Below are 20,257 nucleotides of genomic sequence, written 5' to 3' on the forward strand. Positions count from 1 at the left end.
CTTGGACCTGATGGTCGGCATATTGTCACCAGCTACGGCGAGGTTAGGTAGAGATGGCTTGTGTTATCCAGCATCGGAGTTCATGTCGGTTTGTGTTTAAACTATTTTCTTTGCTACTGTATTTGGCACGACCTCCATATCTATTAGAAATGAAGGGGAAGACCAATAACAAATTAAGACTGAAGGGTCTCTTGGATTCCCCACTTCAGATACAGATGCATCTTCTGTCTACATTTTTCCAATGGGAAGCCCCAACTCCAAACCTGTTTTGAGCGCGGCAGCAAGCTTTTTAATGTCTTCAACATTGTTGTAGAAACCAAAGGATACTCTTATGCCTAGCCTGTAAGGCGTGACGAGAATTTGGTTTGTGCGAAGGTGCTCTGCCCAGCGAGGGTCATGCACATCTAGGATGTATAGATGAGGAGCATGATCCTTTCGTGAAGTTGGTCCAACAATGCTAATGCCTAGGTCTCGGCATTCCCTTCTCAGGGCGTCTCCGAGGCTGAATAGGTGTTCCTCAACACTTCCTGGGCCCATCTCATCGAGATAAAACTTGAGGAACGCCTTGGCAGCCGTGGTGGCAACGAGACTGACATTGAGATGTTCATAGCGACGAGCGTTGGGATGATAGATGATATCATCCGACGGCACAAGAAGATCTGCCCGCGTGTTATGGACAGCCCCGTAGCCGACAATTGGAGGATGAGGATTTGTCTCCGCAATGGCCTCTGGGTCGACGTACAATGCTGCAAGGCCAGTCGGGCAGTTCAAGCCCTTGTGAAGACCAAAGGCAGCGGCAGATAGACCCAAGGCCTGGACATCAACAGCCGCGAAGCCGACTTGCTGGGTCATGTCTACAAGCACATGGATGCCCTTAGGTCGGTACCTAGCAGAGATGCCAGCGATGTCGTTCCGTTGGCCGCTATGAAACATGACCGAGCTGATACCAATGGCACGAGTACGGCCATCGACATAAGGGGCAAACGTGTCTGCGTTTGCGGCAGAGACGATGCCTGTCTTTTCAGCAATGGGAATCGTGGGAACTTGGCGGACCTCCAGGCCAGAAGCTCTCATGGCCATCCAGCCATAGGCATGGTTTGGATGCTCCGAATCCAGGATGACGACGTTGTCACCCGGGGTAAACTTCATGCCCCGAATGAAACAGTTGAGACCCTCAGTTGTGTCACGAGTCAATGCCACAGACTCGGGAGAAGGGGCGTTGATGTACGTTGCAATCAACTGTCGCGTCTCGATTGCCGTCTTCTGCCATTCTGGCTTGGGAGCTGGAGAATGGAGAGCATCGTTGGCGTAACGAGTGAGGGCATCGTGAACGATGAGATTTGACGGAGGGGAAAAAGAGGCGTTGAGATAAGTGTAGCCGTCTGCATCCACCAGCGGGACAAGACGGCGATAAGCAGACCATTTGGCATCGGGCTGTTTATCTTTAGGAAAGGTGATAGCCGTTGAAGAGTCAACGACAGCGTCAACTCGAGACGGTGCCATGGTGACTGGGATGGATCAAACGAATAAGAAGAGGATGTATAATGAGTGTCTGATGATGAGAGCCTAGAGTGAGTTGTCCCCTGCATCTCGAGCAACTACCAGGCCTTTATAGATTCACAACTTCGATGCTGTTCCTTTCATGTCAACACTGGATCTGCAAGTCCCATAGATTCCCCGAGCGGATGTGCAACTCTGCAGCGTGTTTGAGCACATCAACTCCTCAGGTGCTGCCATGATTACCACAAACGTTGGCAATGGCTTCATCGATTGGCTGGTTTGGATGGAGTTCCACGTCCGTGAGTGGGTATCTTCCCAAGATAAAAAGAGGTCTCCATAACTTCGACTTTCCATCCGATGCCAGGCAGAAAGATCATGACTCCGACTTGATTTATCGTATTATGCCCCTGACTGGAATTTGCCGACGATAACAATGCCATGCATGCCCCCCGCATTGGAGGCTCGTCTCCGTTGAATCACGAGTCAGTACTTGAGCGAGATTGGCAAGAACCGCTTGCCCGTCCTAGCGCGTGGAGTTTACCCTCCATCAGTGGATACTCGCCCCCTGTCGGCCATACCCTCATCTACGGACTCGCCAACTTCGGCGATAGCATGCCTTGTCTTTCAGCATGGCTGAAAGGATCTCGCAGGAGCTCCCAGGCTGTTCCGGACCTTGTTTGACGGCAGAAACGCTCTTCCTAGGTAGATAAGATGGTGGGTACGTGACTCGAGAATCCGGGGTTGAAGGCTGGGGAACCCCATGATTGATTACGTCGGTTCCAAATCTTTCCCCTTAGATACACGAACTGGTGGTCCACTTGGCTGATAAGGGACTTGTTTGGCTGATATGGTTCTTTTGATCTACTGCGTGGTAGGAGATATAAAGTCGAGCCGGACTCTTCACGCTTGACTCTTCATCATCGCCGTCCATCTACACCACCTCCGGTCTTTACAAGTCATTTATCCCACAATCAGTTTTGCCAGCATGGCGAGTATTCAAGACTCGTCCAACCCCGAGCATGACTGCAAGAAGGCAGATCTCGAGGGCCCCGAGATGGACAACACCTGCACCGCCGAAGGCCAGACGGTCGAGTACAATCACACCCATCTGCGTCGCGACTTTAAAGAGCGCCACGTGTCCATGATTGCCATTGGCGGTGCCCTGGGTACTGGCCTTGTCATTGGGACTGGAGTTGCCCTTGTTCGCGGTGGACCAGGCAGTCTTCTCATAGCGTACATGATTATAGGGGCCTGCATCTTCTTTGTCATGACGGCGGTTGCTGAGATGTCGACAATGTTCCCCATGGATAAAGGCTTCTCCGGATATGCTACTCGGTTTGTCGATCCTGCACTTGGGTCCGTTAGCAGAGAGAACGCCTACTTTTGCCTTGTTAATTCTAGTAACTCAACTACAGGTTCGCTACTGGCTGGAATTATTTCCTTAAATATGCCATCGTCCTTCCGAACAACCTCACAGCAGCCGGAATTATCATCCAATATTGGCGGCCAGATCTGAACGTTGGCATCTTTGTCGCCTCCTTCACCGTTGCTATTGTCCTCGTCAACGTCAGTCTTGCCCCCATGCTTTCGATTCGCAACTAACGTGAGCCCTAGCTTCTTCATGTATCCTTCTTCGGAGAGGCCGAATTCTGGATGTCTCTTATCAAATTGCTCATCATGATCATGCTTATCCTAGTCTGTCTCATCATATCACTTGGAGGACAATCATCTGGCGAACGCATTGGCTTCAAGTTCTGGTCTGACCCCGGCGCATTTGGTACCTATCTCGTTGACGGCCCCACTGGAAAGTTGCTTGGTTTCTGGGCGTGTATGGTCCAGGCTTGCTTCGCTTACACAGGTTCGTCTGTTGTCGCTCATGGATTTCCAGAGCCGTTACGTTAACACAGGGACAGGTACTGAAGTCGTCGGAATCGCCTTTGGAGAGGCCCCCAACCCTCGAAAGACGATTCGCAAGGCAGTCAGACAAACCATGTGGCGCATCATCTTCTTCTACATCCTGGGAGCCCTTGCCCTGGGTATAGCTGTCCCTTATACCAACGACAGGCTAATCGGTGGTACGAAGCAGAGGGCCGGTGCGGGAGCTAGTCCCTTTGTGATTGCCAGCCAGCTTGCCAACATTCCTGTTCTTCCAGACGTTGCCAACGGGGGCCTTCTCATGTTTGTGATTAGTGCTGCCAACGCTGACATCTATATCGGATCAAGGACTCTGTTTGGTCTTGCGCACGATAACCAGGCTCCTGCCATCTTCAAAAAAACTACTGGAAAGGGTGTGCCTCTGGCAGGTGTTCTTCTTGTGGCTATCTTTACCAGTCTGGCGTACATGAACGTCTCGCAGAACTCGGCAACCGTCTTTAGCTACCTGGTGAGTCTGGTGACCGTGTTTGGCACGCTCAACTGGGTCAGCATTCTTGTGAGCTACGTCTTCTTTTCGCAAGGAATGAAGTCACAGGGAATCCCAAGAAGTGTGATGCCTTACCGTGGGTTTCTGCAGCCCTACGGCTCATACGTTAGCCTTGTGGTCGTTGTCATTGTCATCTTCTTCAACGGTAAGCAGAATCTATCGATACAAACTACGTCCGATGCTAATGGAATTCACAAAGGATACGCTGCTTTCATTCCAAAATTTGATGTTTCCAAGTTTATGACCTCATACATCGGCATCATCCTTTACATACTCAACATTTGTTGGTGGAAGCTGTGGAACGGTATTGGAAGGGTCGGACTCAAGGAGATGGATCTTTCCACAGGGAGGCTTGAGTTTGATGGACAGGAATATCCTTCAGCTCTTACCAAGGTATTCCGCTGGACTCTCGGTCGTCTCACAAAGTCTAGAAAGTATTGAAGCGGAAGTTAGACTTGCCCATCCGATACAGCTTTCAATAATATTGTATCAAGGCCGTTTGTACTAGGTTTATAGTTGCTTTACCATTGTACAATTCATCACAAGACCCGATCCCTTTAGGCCTTTGACGTAACAGTTGCCTTGATCTCACCCGTGCCTCTCTTCGGGTACCCTGTTAGACGAATATGATGGACTTGGACGTCTTCGAGGCTCGTGTTGTAGAGTTCCATTTCGAATGACGTCGCGACTTTTGCGATGGCTATGTACAGCTCGGCGTAGGCTAGGCTATGTAGGGTTGGTTAACAATCTCGAATGCAAGAGCTGTGGTGGTTAGCTTACTTGATGCCAAGACACTGCCTCGTCCCCTTGGTGAAGCTGCATATGTATTTGCTGAGGTGTACACCCTCTCTAGCGGCTCTCACCCAGCGGTCAGGGTTAAATGTATTGGGGCTCGGGAAGATCGAGGGATCAAGGTGGACGAGAAGAGTAGACTCGCTAACTGGAGTCTGATGCTCCCATGTTAGCGCTGGGTACTGTAACTGAATCTTGACACGCCTACTCACACCGGCCGGGATAAGCCAATCGCCATATTGTAGGGCTTCATTTGGAGAGACTCTTGGAAGCCTGACGACAGGTCCATGGGCAAGTCGCAAACCTTCTTGAACACACCCAGTCTGAGATGAATTACACCAACCGTCAGCGTCACCATCTGATAACAGTCGCGTTCCATGAGGTGGGGCCTTACAAGGTACGGTAGAGTCTCGAGCTGGTTGTACGCCCACTGCCCATCGGGCCCCTTATCCACAGTGCTCAACTCATCCCGAAGCTTCTGCAAAAGAGACTTGTTACGTAGCAAGTGGAACATGGCTACGCTGATAGACCTAGCGGTTGTCTCTGTGCCTGCAAAGATCACAGTCACTCCCTCATCGACCAAGCGGTCTAACGTTTTTTCTTCAGCCGGGATGTCGGGGTCCCCCAGGGCTCCAACGATGACTGACTTTGACTTGACATTGTCTTTTTCATTTAGTGACTGTTGGATCTCGGCCTTGATTTCTTGTTGCGACTCCAGGAGAGCCGCAGCTCCGGGTTGAATCATGCGGACAACGGGGATTGGCAGGCTGTTGATGAAGTTGGCCACCGCGGGAACAAAGCGAGAGAAATGGTAGAATCCGATGAGACCAAGAATTGCATCTCTGACAACAAACTTGAAGTCCTTTCCACCGAGGTAGTCAAAGTCTTTGCCATAAAAGTAGATGCTCACAATATCAGCCGTCAAGGCTGCCATGGCTGCGTCCAGGTCTACTGCTGTCCCCTGACCGATCCACTCCTCAAGACGACGGCAAAGCCGATCAACCTTATCATTGATGAGGGGCTCAAGCATTGTTACGGCACGCTTGGAGAAGTAGGGGTTGAGGATACTGCGTCGCAGGCGGTGAACATCGTGGTCGATCGTGGCCAAGGTTGCCCTGGGTACTGTGAAGGCGGCGACCGCGGGGCCATACTTGTTGACTCGCTTGGACCCTGCGTAGATCTTTGAGTAGAAGTCTGGATCATGGATATGTAGCTCGTCGGCATTGATTCGGACAACTGGTCCTTGAATAACACGTTAGATGCACCAAAATGCTGGGTAGAGGATGCCCATTACCGTATTTGCGATGCATCTCTTCGATCCTCCACAGGTATGTGCCATCCCTGATTACATCGTGATAGAACTCGTAGTATGTCCCAATGGCAGCAATCTTGGGACCAGGGAACTTGCTCAGTGGATGGAAGAAAAGGTTATAGATGACTTTGCACACAAGGTAAGAAACCCAGAACAACCCAGCCGCCCCAGCAGCGGCAACAACAGGCTTCTCTGTCCAGAATACGTTCTCAGTCATGGTTGGTCTTGAGTTGATGACGATGAAATGGAATAGAGTGAAGCCTTAGATAGCAGCAAGGTCAAGAGTGACAAAAAAAAGCTGTTCGTCAAACTAGCTTCGCAAATAAGGAGACACGGAGTCAAGTTGTTGGGAGCCGACGCCCGCATGATCTCTTTGCGTCTGATCAGTTTGACTCGGAGCGCGTGTACGATAAGAAAGAGAAACATCCGGGTGGCAATATGCCGATGCGCTTGAACACTTCTCCTCCCTGCATGGAAAGTGAGACCTCACACAGCTTCTGATGGTTGGTCAATAAACGGGTTGGTACGCGCGTCGTTTTCAGTGCACATCGACGCACAAGCAGGAACCCTTGCGTTTACTCCTCATACGAAGGTCTCTACGATAACCTCAGTCCACGTTTTCGTGGGCAACACGGTGGCTGCATCGGGTGGCTGTATGTTGTAACATGCTCCACCACTCACCTGCTCAGAGCATATGTCTGAGATAAGAGCTTTCACCCGCCGTTGTACCAAGGTACTTCATATCTGCACCCAGTGCCGTTTGTCTCGGATCGAACCTGAGCCACACAGCCCTTGCTTCCCCACCCGGCTTTGACGCTGCCGTTGCCTTTTGGTGATCTCAACGAAGGATTCCGAGACAAAGCCAAGCTTTAAGCATAATTCACTCCGCGGATCTTCGATGTCTTGTAAAGTACTCCACATCACTCTTATCGGACCACACTCTGATCTTCCTAATTTCAACGAGACGCCAGGGCGCTCAACTATGTGACACGGAAGTTACAAGACAAACAAGAAACTGGACGTAAGACACGAAGTCCTCGTGTCCTTAGGAAGGGTACCTGCGGGCCAATCGGAAAGGGCCTAGTCAGTATTACTATCGGATTGGGATGAGGCGCAGCTGGCCCTATGGCGTTCCCTACCGAGGATAGACAGTTCGCCCAGCAGCAAGTTGTTCCATAGCCACAGCAGTCTATTGAGCGATAAATTCAGTGAAGGCAGTCAGGAATGGAGCTCGCACCTGTGAAACGAGACCTATCGCTTGTCGTGAAACCATAGACTAAACGTAGAGTGTCCAACCACTTCCTTTGAACTGCGAGCGAGAGGTATAGATACAAGGCCCTCGACACCGCAAACAAGTTGGTCCTAGGCGACCCTGCATCACATCTACCATTCCCCACATCTTGCTCTGTCACCCAGTTCGTGTCACAATGAATTCCCAAAGCACTTCTGTCATTCTTGACCGCAAGTACTGGGAGGGTAACCCTAAATACTTTTTCAGAACAATTTCTCCCCGAGTTAGTACACATGCCCAGCGTGCCGATGACGCTTGCATTCAGACCCAAATCGATGTTTTCGGTAGGGACAATGTGGGCATCATCCAGGGTAGCTTGGCCAGCGCTGCCAACTTTGCGGCCACTATCTATGCCGAGAGCCTACCAGATAGATTGCCCATTCTTGCGTACCTCAACGAGGTTCTCAGCTTCTACGAAGGTGGGTACTATGATCGGTAACAATGAATCTGCAGTAGCTAACATCGTTCAGCGTTTGAAGAGGAAATGGCCGAGATGGTAAGTCTTCTCTTTTGTCGTTGGGAATCTTGGATCTCTAACAGACAACGGTACCTTTAGATGGGGGCAACCATCGACTTCCCGGTTCCCAAAGACCCCAAGTTCGATAATCCAGAGTGGCAGGCAAACTTCAAACATGTGCTTCCCAAGATCGCAAAGACGATTAGCATGGCGGATCAGAATCTCGGGCCCAAGACCATCCAGGCCATGAAAGAACTCACTGAGACACCAAATCTTTCGCCTCGCATGCCGCACTACAAGACAATGGATGACTACCTGGCGGAGCGCATAGATGATATTGCATGGCCGTTAGTTATCTCCCGTTTTTAGACAAGGAGTACACTGGCTAACAAGGATTCTTTGTTGATGTCCAGATCGGTTTTCGCTTGTGCAGAGTTCGGGGCCAACCTCAACCTGACGGCCGAGCAAAAGGAATCGGTTGATGCTGTATTCCGGCCCTTATGGATCCATTCTTGCTGCGTCTACGACTACTATACTTGGGAGAAGGAGTCGGGTATTGCTGCGAGTCATGGCGAGGGCCGTAACATCATCAACGGGATCGCGCTCCTTGGTCGCCTGGGAGGGTTATCGGTCAATGACGCAAAGGAGTGGCTGAGCCGAAAGTGCTTCGAGTGCGAGGAAGAGTACCTCACTCTCAAGAAGGGTTACTTCGCTAAGAACCCATCCGAAAGCCTCCCCGAGGACATGCGCAAGTGGTTCGACTGCCAGGAGGCCATCGCGACAGGGTTCGCAATCTGGTGTGCCACCACGTACCGTCATCACCCACCGCACCAAAAGGGTTACTTGGACTACTACGAGAAGAGACTTGGAGAAGGTGCAATGTGGTTCGATACTGCTGAGGATTCAGAAGATCTTATGCCCGGTGGCTTCGAAGCAGGGAATGCACGCTAGACAATACTAGGAGCCACAAGCCTGGATTATCCGATGTGTCTTTTTTCATTGTTAGGTAGTCAAGTTCAGTGGAACTAGAAGGAATGGCCATGTCTCAGTCCTCAAGCACGTTCCCGTGAAACGTAATCCTGGGTGCTTACGCCCACGTACCCTGGTTGCCCCCGTGTAACCGATAACAAATGACGGTACAGGGTTCCCACCTCTACTTGAGTGGTTCTAGAAACCGGCCTGTGTCCCTATTCTTGGCTATTAAAGGGTTGTGTGAGGTGCACTTGTCCGACACAGGAAAGCAGTCGAACCACAGGACCCTCAAGCCCAGAGTCTCCCAGAAGAAAAAGGCAGGCCCCTTCCAGAGTAGTAATCTGGGCCATCTTTACCGATTTCTTTTCATTCACGCTAGATAAAATGGGCTTTCACCACGTCCTAAGCGTTGTCGCAGCAGGAGCATGTGCGCATTACAAATCTCTGGCAGTGAGTGTTGCGAGCATCTTGGTAGTATACTGCCTAGGCACATTTCTTTTCAACCTTTTCTTGCATCCCTTGGCCAAGTTTCCGGGGCCTAAACTGGCAGCATGGTCACAGTGGTGGCTCTCGTACCAGGAAGCGGTCAAGGGCGAGTCTTTGACAGACATTCTTAGCAGTCTTCATGCGACTTATGGTGAGTTTGAATATGCCTCCCTAATTCATTTCTCACTTGCTAACCTTGAGAAGGACCCGTTGTGAGATATGGTCCCAATCTCGTAAGTTGAGTGACTAGCAGAGAGTTAGGAAATAACCTAACAGGATACAAAGCTACACTTCTCAACCTTTCAAGCCCACTGTGACATCTACAATCAGAACTCTAGATGGGACAAGGACAAAATGGTGTACGCAGCTGTCATGGAAGAAAACTCTTCTTTTGGTATGACGTCACATAGAGCTGCAAAGCAGAGACGAGAGGTTGTTCAGCCGTTCTACTCGCGCAGAAACATTCTGAAGATGCAAGATGCAATAGACAGACAAGTATGGAGCCTCCCAAGTTCACCTGTTTCGCGAACGAGAACGCTGACCGGTAGCAACGCAGATGAAAGTTCTTGTGGCCAGACTGGCTGAAGATGGGAAAGGAGACCGTCTCTCTGATCTGTCATTGGCATTTCGGTGTTTGGCACAAGACGTCATGACGGAGATTTGCTTGGGCATATCTTCCAAGACACTGGACGCTCCTGGCTACAAGTCGCCACTGATCCTTGCCATGGATGAGAACCTGCGGTTCTTTGTCCCGATGAAGACTTTTCCGACCTTCCGACGTTTCATGTACTCACTTCCCCCGAGCCTAACGCCTGGAGAAGAGGTCTTGACCGAATACGAAACCATGGTTGAGAAGCACGTCAACACAGCCATCGAGGACCCTTGCAGCTTTGATGGTATTTCGCCCGTCACTATGTTACCGTACCTTGTCAGTCGCTCTGATAAGAACAAATTGGACACCGAAAGCCTGATTGGCGAGCTGCAGGCGTTTATCGTGGGTGGAGGTGAGACAGTGGCCAGCGCCATGGTCCTCGGAATCCATGGTATCCTCCGCCACCCGGACCTGTATCCCCGCCTCCAAGCCGAGCTCACCAAGGCTTGGCCAAGCGTGTCCGATTCGGCCCCCGGTCTGGAGGCACTAGAGAAGCTGCCACTGCTTACTGCGACTATCAAGGAGTCACTTCGACTTACGCACGGAGTTGTCAGCCCTCTGCCCCGCATCGTGCCTGAAGAGGGGGCTCAAGTGGATGGTCACTTCGTCCCAGGCGGGGCAAGCGTGGGAGTGTCTCACATCTTTGTCCACCTATCGTCCAGCCTCTTCCAGGACCCCCACAAGTTTGAGCCGCAGCGCTGGTTGGATACCTTATCGGAAAAAGGCAGCTCGAGTCTCGACAAGTACCTGGTAGCTTTTTCCAGGGGGCAAAGGAGTTGCACCGGGATCAACTTGGCCTGGTGTGAGCTATACATTTCGTTCGCCACCTTGTTGCGTCAGTTAGACATGGAGTACTTGGAAGAGGAAAACGATTCAGTGTTGATGTGGAGGGATTGTTTTCAGGCACTGTACTACGGAAGACATCTTCGGGTTCGCTGCGTGCGACGTACAAGCTGATGCAAGGGAGCAGATCTAGATGGGTCGTCGGGAAGATTTGTCCGAGACACCCACGACAGGAGGAATCAGATTAGGAGGCACACGAATGTGTTACTGCGGTATGACGAGATATGGATATGTACCACACCCAATTGTTGGACAACTTAATACTGCAGTACAGGTATACACCGTTTCTTGGCACAACCTCCACCAGGACCCCCTGCATACGTGAGATGCGGTATGCCGAGTTTGGAACACATTTTGTTCTGCCAAGAACGCCAAGTGAGCACGATGCAGAAGCTAGTCTCCCGCCTTTTCCAGCCGAACCATCGTGTCGCTGATATCACAGCCCGTCTCATGGTTATCGTGATACTGCAGTCCATATTCGTCATAGACGACTCTCCAACTAGCTGGCAGCTTGGATCCCTTCCACGCCTTCCAAGCCTTGGTGTGGTTATAGCATGGCAGGATCGTGTTGTCTTCTGCCATCTTTTTTCGGTACTCCTCCGACACGTCCTCCATGTCAAACGTGATGGATCTCTGTGCCACATCCAGCGCCCGCTCCAAGAAGGTCAAAAATTCGTTGTCGTTCAGGTAAGTCAGGGTCCCGAAACAAGCAACGTGGTTGACTTTAAGTGGCTGGGTAATGGTATCTTGAATTGTCCCAATGGTAATGGGTGTTTCGTAGTACTTGCTGATGGACGGGCTTGCAGTCATGGCGGGCGAGAGATCGACTCCCATGATGGTGAACGGCTCGCCTTTCTCGTAGAGCAGCTTCCCGAGGAGGCCGGTCCCACAACCAAGGTCCAGCACGGAGCCGGCCCAATTAAAGGTGAAGACGAGATTCTTCAGCGTCTGGTAATACGGGAACTGGGTGACCTCCTCATCATACGTGGGGGCACATTCAGCGTAAGTGACGACAATTCGCTGGATGAGAGTATCCATCTTGTGGAGGATCAATACCGCTTGTGTTCTGTTGGGGTTTGAGTGGTGGAATGATGCTGATCTTGGAGAGAAGCGTGGGAAGTGGAATCCGGGCCAGGTCTTTGGTAGTAAGTATAGATCTGGGCTTGAAACCTAAAGAGTCCCACCAGAGGTGCATCTGAAGCTGCAGGTATTTATAGATACTTATCCTCCAAATGCGAGCTTATCGCGTCCAAGAAAGGCAAGGACTCCAGCTCTGCAAGGGCAGCGTGTCTTGAAATATCAGTTGCCGATGATCATCCCGCATTGTCACACTAAGTGGAGAGATATGCTTCCCGATCGTGTATCTCAAGTTGAACAGTCCGGCTCACGCCATCTCACTGATTTGCCGCCCTAGGTTCTCAGCCAAGGAATGTAGAGATGGCCCTGCTGCTAGGCACTGGGATTTAGCCCTCTCCAAAATGAGATGATCTCAGGAGACTTGGCTAATCGCCTAAGATAAATCTTTTCGATAACAGGGGCCACAAGATCAAATGCGGAACTCTTCTTAGCTCAACCATGCTGCCATAGATCGGAAGTACAAGCTACGCTAGAAACACCTCATTGCGGAGGAAGTGACCAGGGTCTCAAGCTTATACGAGCTCATTAATTTTACGAGCATCCCTATGATACACATATTATCTAATCCATGAATAAATCTCTCCCACCATTCCTCTGTACGTCAGTATTTTACGGGTGCTTATAATGAAACTTGGTCAAATTCAGGGTCGGCAGGTCGGCAGCCGACAAGATGCATGTGGAAAGTCCAGCCTATCTGTTTACTTAGCCACCATGGGCGTGGCATACAGGTTCAGAAGTTCTCCATTGCCTAGCCCGTGCGAAATACCGTTCTTCAAACCTTCCACCTCCCCATCATGAATACCATTAGTAACTTCATCAGGGATTCCATTCATCTCCGCCATCTTCTCAGCACCGTTGACAGGGGGCCAGACAGCCCATTCCTTGAAGTCAATGGTTCCAATAGCCATGGCTTTCTCGTAGTACTTGCGGAACTTGAGCTCCTCGGGGCTGTCACCGCATCGCTCATACGCTTCCTTGAAACGGAATCTTTCATCGCAGAAGTGCCAGGTGACGTAGCCATGGATGAAGGCATGAATAGTCTCGGAAATCTTGGGATCCTTATCATTAAGACCGTTCAACACGTCCATTACGCGCTTGGAGCCGCGACAGGTTTCGTTGGTGAGTCTTTCGAAGGATTCGGAGATGGAGAGCCCCTCAGTGGTGCACCAGTTCGAGACCAGGTTCACCTCATCTCTTGGGTTGCCGTATTCCTTGTAGAAAGACATCAGGTCATTGATGAAGGCGACAGGAATCTCCAGTTCGGCGATAGCAGTTGCAATTTGGGGGAATAGGGCATCCTCGTCAAAGTCGTCGCGAGGGAACAGGCTTCCACCACAGATGCCCCCAAGCCCATTTAGGCGACGCAAGAAGCCCGGGAAGTACTCAGAACCAGGATAGCCGTGAAAGTTGTGCTGCTCCACCCAGCACCCCTGAAAGTAATCAAAGGTGCTCCTGAGGATGGCGAGGGAGCAAAATCCCCCATAGTAGCTGAGAAACTTGCTCAGGTGAGCGTTCATCAGGGACCAAAATGGGTGCTTCTGCGGCTCGCCCTTGATGAGATCGTTGCCAAATGTCAACATCAAGGGGCTTGGGTTGTTGGTGCTGTCGTCGAGGAGGACAATGTGAACAAAGTAGACGCTGACAGCAACCATGACGTCCAGCGAGCACTTGGGCCAGCAGTACACCACGACCTGAGAGCTGGTGCGCATGATAGCCTTGAATCTTGCAGGCTGGGCTTCGATCGCCGCCTTCTGCTCAGGCTGATCAAAGTACTTAGCAGTCTCTGCGTAGACATGGCGAAGGGTTGCTACACGCGTCTCATGATCATAGATGTCGTCGTTGTACTGAATGGTATCGAAGTATCTGTTCAGGGCACTGACGAATACGAGGAAGGTCGAGTCATCCATGTTGATAAATAGTGTGGTAAGACTGCTGAAGCAGAAAGAAGCTTGTATGAAAGGCGAGTTGCTTGGGTGAGCTCAAAGGGCTTATTGCTCCGTTGCTCTTCGAGGCCGGGGGCTTAAAGTACTCAAGTTGTTCCTACGCTTCATGAAAACTTTACCTTTGAATAAACAGGGTAGATCCACTGTGATTTGCATTCTCTTTACCAAAAGGAGTCGCATTCCCGTGCGAGCTTTATTCCATCGACCACGTATGATACCAACCTCGCCTACTCGTCAAAGGTATACTCTGGATAGTGGAGGAGGTATCATGGGTGGCAAGCAACGCTTTGCCAAGACTTCCGGTTGTCCCAGTTCAGTCAAGATAGCGAGGGCCAAACTCGCAAGGGGCGAACCGAGTAAGGTTGATCCCGTGCCGGAGCAACAGCCACGTCTTGATAACGATGTCTCGGGGAGTTCGGGACCCGTCACTTAAGTTCCTCTTCTTCATTTTCGTCAAGTCCGCTTCCCCAGGTCCACATCTGAACCGGCAACTATCGGTAAGCAGCAGCAAGCTGCAGGGACCACGCAAGTTGTGCGATATTGGGGCATGCAGCTTATCTCTTACAATTCCAACCTCGTCAACATACGATCTGCGACAATTTTGTGTGGCTCAAACACGTTGGCGGGGAGGGAGGGAGAGACAAAAAGACAGATAAGAAAAGAAATGCTGTGAGACAATGTTGCAAAGCCATTTGAGACATCCTCACCACTTACTCCCCTTGTTTCGTCATATTAGAATCGCTAATACGTATGGTTTTCAATCTGCCAATTACGTCATTTGTAGGGATATTGCGAATACGTTACGTGTCCTATTGTTGCGTTGATAACGTACCCATGTCTCAGGCAAATTCGGCCTGCAGTGCTCCTTCGCAGCTCCGACGATCATAGCCGTGGCTCCGTTAACCTCATGCACCGTCTTACGAGTCTAGAACAACTGTAATCTAGCAGCTTCGTTCAACGCCATATCTATTCTTTCGCTTGTTATGACTCTCATCCCCTTCATCGTCTCCCAGTTTTCCCAATCACAGTCATTCCAAATACCTATCTGACTACAATGACGGTCGCTTCTTCACAGCAAGAGCAAGCTGAGTCTTTCAGTGATGCTGAGAAGAAGTATGAAATTTTCCTCGAGTGGGCACGACATAATGGCGCATACTTTCACCCTTCTCTGAGATTCGTCGTCACACCGAACCGGGGTGCCGAAGTGCTGGTCACCGGCCAGCCTATCCAACCTTTCGAAACACTTTTCAAGGTCCCCTATGGCATCAGTCTATCCTATTTCAATGCTGTTTCTGCCGGCATTCCCGGGTCACCCTACCTCCCTCACTCAGAGCCGTTGCCAGAAGAGTATTTGCAGAGTACGTCTGATCACGACACCATCAACGCTATCTTCTTGGTCCAACAGTACTTGTTGGGTGAGCAGAGTTTCTGGTACCCGTGAGTAAGTTCTTCCCAGGATGGCTGTGTAGACTGACAAATAACTTCAGGTATATCCAAATCCTTCCTCAGCCCGACGATGCTAAGGACAGTGCCATCCCTCTACTATGGCCAGAAAAGGACCTTTTGTGGCTCCGAGGCACGCATCTAGAGGAGGCTGTAGCCAAGCAGAAAGCAGACCACGTCAAGCGGTGGGCTGACGCTATGGTGACTCTCCAGAAATACGGCTGGGATGCGTCCCAATTCACCTTGTGAGTGGAGGTTTTCGAGTCATAGAAACTTAGGCAGCTGATATGTAGTGCAGGGAACTTGGCCTCTGGGCATACTACTGCTTCTACTCCCGATATTTCTGGTCCATCATTCTCGAACCGGACGTTGCCAACATCAAGCCCGAGTTCCAACATCTGGTCAAAGCTGGTGTGAACTTGGATGACACAGCGAAGATTCTACTTCCCATTCTTGAAACCTTGAACCATGCCCAAGAGACAAACACCGAGTATGACTTGGATGACAAAGGCTTGTCTGTAAGCAAGAACATAGAACTGAAACCAGGCGATCCGTTTTACATTGCATATGACAAGCAGACACAGAGATTCAATAACACGGTTTGTCAGTACATGCCCTCGTATCTGTCCCATCGCTCATGATCCGCGATACTAACCAAAAATCCAGTGCTGAAAGACTTTGGCTTTGTTCTTCCAGACAATGAGGCCGCGGAACTCGTGCTGTTCTCTCCTTTCGATATCACCAGACCAATGCACCAGGACCATTGTGTGTTCAGCTCCGCTGCCACAGTTGACGACCCGTACTGGACATCCGAGGATAAATACCTCTCACTTCTCACTGTGAGGTCTCCATCGCTTGACCGTCGCGGCCCTATTAACCCAGACCACCCTGTGAGGTGGTTGAGGCATTTTGACCCAACCTTCGTGTCGATGGTGTCTCTTAGAGAAGCCAACCTAACCGAAAGAGCCACCATGAGACTTAAGCCACAGAGGATTCCTTCAGCCAGAAATGTGCGAGCCACGGTCCAGTTCATATCCCGGTGTTTGCGTGCTATGATAAAGGAGATTGATCGCTACGGAAGAACGCTGGGAGAACCCCAAAATGAAAGGCAACAGCGAGCTTATGCGTATAGACTGGAGCAAAGAGCGATCCTTGAGGAGGTTCTTCAGGACCTTTAAGGTGGCGGACCGGAGCAAGACAAAAGTAGATCAAACGGGCGTACTAGATCCACGAATAATATCATAGTTTCGCGATCAGAGTCAATGAAATACCACTGTGTTGGCATTGGGATATGATGCTATGATGTGTTGACAGTGTGTTCTTTATTAGAGTTGAAGCCCGGCCCTTGATGGGTTAACTGAGCCAGATGATCCTCAATAGCATACATAGTCTATTAGTTGATCAATTGCCCTTACTATTTTCTATTATGTTGGTATTACCGAGAAGTGTGCGGAATCCATCTTGCGAAAGTCACAGAAGGAAGGCTGGCTTGGGAGTGGAACAGGAAACAGAATAGCTGCCATACCCCTGGGTTGGGCCCGGGATTGGTTGGTTCGCCAGTGCCACATCGTGGTGATTTCAAGCCTTGATGACCTAGAAGAGGCCTGGCTCTTAGCTAAAGGCAACTTCTCTAGCCATAAGGTTATAGGGCTTTATAAGGGGGTAAAAGAAAAGACCTTGGCGCTTTTTATCTCGATCCTAGATCATCAGACTAAGGATAGTGAATTTAATAGCGTCATAGTCTCCTTTCTTACTGTGCTTAGTATATCCCCTGATGGCTCTTGGCTAGGCTTTGAGACCTTTACCCCTTTTCTCTCTGCCTTAGTATCTATTTCTAGGCTGCTTATCCTGCGGGAAGTAGCTAGAAAAAGAGATAAGGCTATCCAGCAGCATGCCGAGCTTGGAAGCTCTCTTCTAGAAGCTCGAGAGGCAAGCCCTGGTTATTTTGAGCTGGTGCAACAGCTTGTAACTAGGTGCATGCTAAATAGCCCGGCTGGGGCTGATACGACCCCTATGCAGTTTATCCTTCGGCTGCGTAGCTATGGAATAGCTGCCAAGGCCAATACGGCCCAGCCCGGCTATATCAGCTGGGAAGGGGAGACTATCCTCTATAGAGGCAACCGGCTTAGCCTTCCTAGCCTGCAGCATATACTGCAAGCTGCCCTAGACGAAGCCCGGCTTCTTCTCTTCCAGGGGCTTCTTATGCAAGAGAGCTATACCTTGGAGGATAGCCAGCCAGCCCTAGTGCCTTCTATCCCCTGGGATTCTATCCAGGATAACCCTACTGATAATTCAGTAGGTTATTCCTTTTTAGATAGCCTCTATGAGGTAGCTAGGGGAGGCACTAAGAGCTGGCTTTTTTCTTTTCTCTGGGAAGACCCTATTCTCAAGGCCCGCTGGTTTGGAAGCTCTAGTAGCTCTTCTATAACCCCAGAAGCTAGGGCTATGTCTTCTTATAGCCAAAGCATTGAGAAGCTGCTTGAGCTACTAGCCTTCTTGATCCACTTGAGCAGCGGTCTTCCGGCTAGGTCAAATGAGCTCTTGACTCTTCGGCACCGCAATACCGCCGCAGGGGGCATCCGCAATATCTTCCTAGACCAAGGGCTAGTTATGCTAGTTACTGGTATTCACAAGGGCTTTTCTAGGTCAGAGAGACTCAAGGTTATTCACCGCTTTCTTCCTCAGGAGGTTAGCACCCTTTTAGTCTATTATCTCTGGCTTATCTTGCCCTTCTGGGAAGCTATGCAGGCCAACTTTGACCGTAGCTCTCAGGGCTCCTTTTCCCCCTTTCTCTGGAAGACCTCTGGCCTAGATGGCGATGAGGGTTCTAGCAAGAAGGTAGAGGCCCTAGGGGATAACCCCCAGCTGCAGCAGCTGCAGGCCGAGCTAGGGTTCTATAGCCCTAGAAACTCTCCCTTTGGGGCCCTGAGAGGCAGCCAGGCTGATAGCCCTAGGCTGCATATAGGGCTTGCAGCAGGCTCTTGGAATTCGGCTAGGCTTAGCCGGGTCCTTAAGCGCTGGGGCAAGCTAGCCGGCATCGAGTCTCTTACTATCAGTAGCTGGCGGCATATAGCTATCGCCCTAGGCCGCCGCTATATCCGCGATGCAGCTATTACTAGCCAGGGGCTATATAGCGAAGTCGACCACGGAGATAGCGAAAGCAGCTCTGATGAAGAGGGCCCTGGAGAAAGAGATACTATTCTCCATAGGCAGACCGGCCATGGCAGCATGACTTCCAACCTAGTCTACGGCCGGCAGCTTACAGAAGCCCACTTTGAGACCTATCAGCGCAGGCAAAGCTTCCGGCTTCTTAGTGAAGAGTGGCACTTCTTGCTTGGTTTCCCCTCTGCCCCTGGCTTCTCAAGGGCAACTATCCCCTCGGGCTCAAAGAGAGGCCTAGCCGCCGTTGACCTTGAGCATTTCCAGCAGCTTCAAGCAGCCCGCTGGAAGCAGCTGCGCAAGGTTGACCTTGACCTCGAGCTGCAGAGGCTGCTCGGCCCCAACGCGACCTTCCGGCAGGGCCAGAAGCCGATTCTAGAGGCCATTATGGGTAATAGGAATCCAATCCTAGCCATCATGCCCACTAGCGGCGGCAAGAGCCTTTTATTTCAGTTGCCGGCTGCTAGCTGCCCAGATGGCATAACTATGGTAGTTGTGCCGCTGGTCTCGCTGCTAGGCAACCTCCTAGACCGCTGCCAAGCTATGGATATCCCCGCTGCTCAGTGGCAGGCTGATAGGGCACCGAGGGGGGCTTCTATTATCTTTGTGACGCCCGAGTCAGCTATGACAAAGCGGTTCCAGGCCTATCTAGATGGCCTTCAAGCCCTAGCCCGCCTTGACCGCATAGTTATAGATGAGTGTCACACGATTCTAGAAGGCAGCCCCCGGTTCAGGCCTAAGCTAAGGCAGCTAGGCCTATTGGCCTTGCGAGGCGTGCAGATAGTATACCTGACTGCAACGTTGCCTATAGCTGAAGAGCGTGAATTCCTAGGCCTGGTTTATACCAAGGCCAAGGATGCCACTATCTTCCGGGCTCCCACAACCCGGCCTAACATCAGCTACAGGGTAGTTGAGTTCCCTCTGCTTCCCAAAGCGGGCTATTTGCAGTCTGCTGAGAATGCCCTGAGGCAGCTGCTTGATAGCAAGCTTGCCTTTTACCCTCGCCCAGCCAAAGCTATAGTCTATTGCAAGACTATAGCTATAACCGAAGCCCTAGCCCAGGCCCTGGGGTGTGATGCCTACTATAACGAGGTTGATACTCGCGATGGCAAGGCAGAACGCCTGCAGGCCTGGATGGAAGGCTCCCGGGAGACCCTCTATGGCAACGGCAGGGTTATAGTTGCAACTAATGCTCTTGGCCTCGGTATTGATATCCCTAATATCAGGGTTATTATACACCTTGAGATGCCAAAGAGGCTTGCAGACTATGGGCAGCAGAGCGGCCGTGCCGGTCGAGATGGGCTTCCTAGCGAGGCTATCACCCTCAGGCCCTTGCAAAGCTCGACCCAAGAAGCCCATTCTTCTAGGCTCCTCAGCATAGGCAGCAGAGAATTCCTCTCTACTAGCCAATGCCGCAGGATAGCCTTAGACAGGGCTCTAGATGGCCGAGCTAGCCGGCAAGCGTGCGAGGCAGGGGAGGAAAAGTGTGACTTTTGCCTGGAGAACCTACCTCTAACCGCGGAAGAAGGCTATGCCTTGGAGAGCTCTGAAGAGAGGGATCTTAGGCTTAGAGCTATGCAAGTACAGCAGATGCGTACCGCAGCAGCTACCCGGGCCGAGAGGGAAAGGGCAGACTTTGAGACTTATACTGAGGTGTTAGGGTTGGGTTTGTCTATTAGATATGATGAGACTGAGTCCCCACTATCGCATATGTGATCGAGGCCCTACTTTCATATTATATAATCTATCTAAACTCATTAGCGATATAGACCCTAGTCCCTATTATATATATAATTAAGTCTTACTCTTACTTAATAATTAAAATAATATTCTATCTTAAACTCTTAT

At 50.7% G+C, this 20,257-nt stretch overlaps 9 protein-coding genes across 9 annotated transcripts; 5 read left to right on the forward strand and 4 right to left on the reverse strand.

Moving 5' to 3' along the window:
* Positions 1 to 228: 228 nt before the first annotated feature.
* LRP88_00025 (uncharacterized protein) lies at positions 229 to 1,503 on the reverse strand (the record flags this gene model as incomplete). The annotated part of the gene is made up of 1 exon (XM_083236745.1): positions 229 to 1,503. The coding sequence occupies one exon, from the start codon at positions 1,501 to 1,503 to the stop codon at positions 229 to 231; it is 1,275 nt and encodes a 424-aa protein (XP_083107459.1).
* A 982-nt stretch (positions 1,504 to 2,485) lies between these two features.
* On the forward strand, positions 2,486 to 4,363 carry LRP88_00026 (uncharacterized protein; the record flags this gene model as incomplete). The annotated part of the gene is made up of 5 exons (XM_083236746.1): positions 2,486 to 2,856; positions 2,916 to 3,066; positions 3,115 to 3,358; positions 3,414 to 4,067; positions 4,122 to 4,363. 5 exons carry the CDS (start codon positions 2,486 to 2,488, stop codon positions 4,361 to 4,363), a joined length of 1,662 nt encoding a protein of 553 aa, XP_083107460.1.
* Positions 4,364 to 4,479: 116 nt separating this feature from the next.
* Positions 4,480 to 6,243, reverse strand: LRP88_00027 (cytochrome P450; the record flags this gene model as incomplete). The annotated part of the gene is made up of 5 exons (XM_083236747.1): positions 4,480 to 4,648; positions 4,703 to 4,869; positions 4,927 to 5,037; positions 5,109 to 5,956; positions 6,009 to 6,243. 5 exons carry the CDS (start codon positions 6,241 to 6,243, stop codon positions 4,480 to 4,482), a joined length of 1,530 nt encoding a protein of 509 aa, XP_083107461.1.
* A 1,210-nt stretch (positions 6,244 to 7,453) lies between these two features.
* On the forward strand, positions 7,454 to 8,725 carry LRP88_00028 (isoprenoid synthase domain-containing protein; the record flags this gene model as incomplete). The annotated part of the gene is made up of 4 exons (XM_083236748.1): positions 7,454 to 7,736; positions 7,788 to 7,813; positions 7,874 to 8,121; positions 8,188 to 8,725. 4 exons carry the CDS (start codon positions 7,454 to 7,456, stop codon positions 8,723 to 8,725), a joined length of 1,095 nt encoding a protein of 364 aa, XP_083107462.1.
* Positions 8,726 to 9,130: 405 nt separating this feature from the next.
* Positions 9,131 to 10,690, forward strand: LRP88_00029 (cytochrome P450; the record flags this gene model as incomplete). Its single annotated transcript, XM_083236749.1, has 5 exons — positions 9,131 to 9,383; positions 9,437 to 9,465; positions 9,518 to 9,727; positions 9,789 to 10,585; positions 10,639 to 10,690. 5 exons carry the CDS (start codon positions 9,131 to 9,133, stop codon positions 10,688 to 10,690), a joined length of 1,341 nt encoding a protein of 446 aa, XP_083107463.1.
* Positions 10,691 to 11,120: 430 nt separating this feature from the next.
* On the reverse strand, positions 11,121 to 11,765 carry LRP88_00030 (class I SAM-dependent DNA methyltransferase; the record flags this gene model as incomplete). Its single annotated transcript, XM_083236750.1, has 1 exon — positions 11,121 to 11,765. The coding sequence occupies one exon, from the start codon at positions 11,763 to 11,765 to the stop codon at positions 11,121 to 11,123; it is 645 nt and encodes a 214-aa protein (XP_083107464.1).
* A 797-nt stretch (positions 11,766 to 12,562) lies between these two features.
* Positions 12,563 to 13,771, reverse strand: LRP88_00031 (uncharacterized protein; the record flags this gene model as incomplete). Its single annotated transcript, XM_083236751.1, has 1 exon — positions 12,563 to 13,771. The coding sequence occupies one exon, from the start codon at positions 13,769 to 13,771 to the stop codon at positions 12,563 to 12,565; it is 1,209 nt and encodes a 402-aa protein (XP_083107465.1).
* A 1,090-nt stretch (positions 13,772 to 14,861) lies between these two features.
* On the forward strand, positions 14,862 to 16,232 carry LRP88_00032 (uncharacterized protein; the record flags this gene model as incomplete). Its single annotated transcript, XM_083236752.1, has 5 exons — positions 14,862 to 15,244; positions 15,295 to 15,495; positions 15,549 to 15,853; positions 15,917 to 16,140; positions 16,194 to 16,232. 5 exons carry the CDS (start codon positions 14,862 to 14,864, stop codon positions 16,230 to 16,232), a joined length of 1,152 nt encoding a protein of 383 aa, XP_083107466.1.
* Positions 16,233 to 17,695: 1,463 nt separating this feature from the next.
* Positions 17,696 to 20,125, forward strand: LRP88_00033 (uncharacterized protein; the record flags this gene model as incomplete). Its single annotated transcript, XM_083236753.1, has 1 exon — positions 17,696 to 20,125. The coding sequence occupies one exon, from the start codon at positions 17,696 to 17,698 to the stop codon at positions 20,123 to 20,125; it is 2,430 nt and encodes an 809-aa protein (XP_083107467.1).
* Positions 20,126 to 20,257: the final 132 nt, after the last annotated feature.

Source organism: Fusarium phalaenopsidis (assembly GCF_050370095.1).
Source record: "Fusarium phalaenopsidis strain FUZ10S chromosome Unknown contig_32270, whole genome shotgun sequence".
Classification (NCBI taxonomy): domain Eukaryota; kingdom Fungi; phylum Ascomycota; class Sordariomycetes; order Hypocreales; family Nectriaceae; genus Fusarium; species Fusarium phalaenopsidis.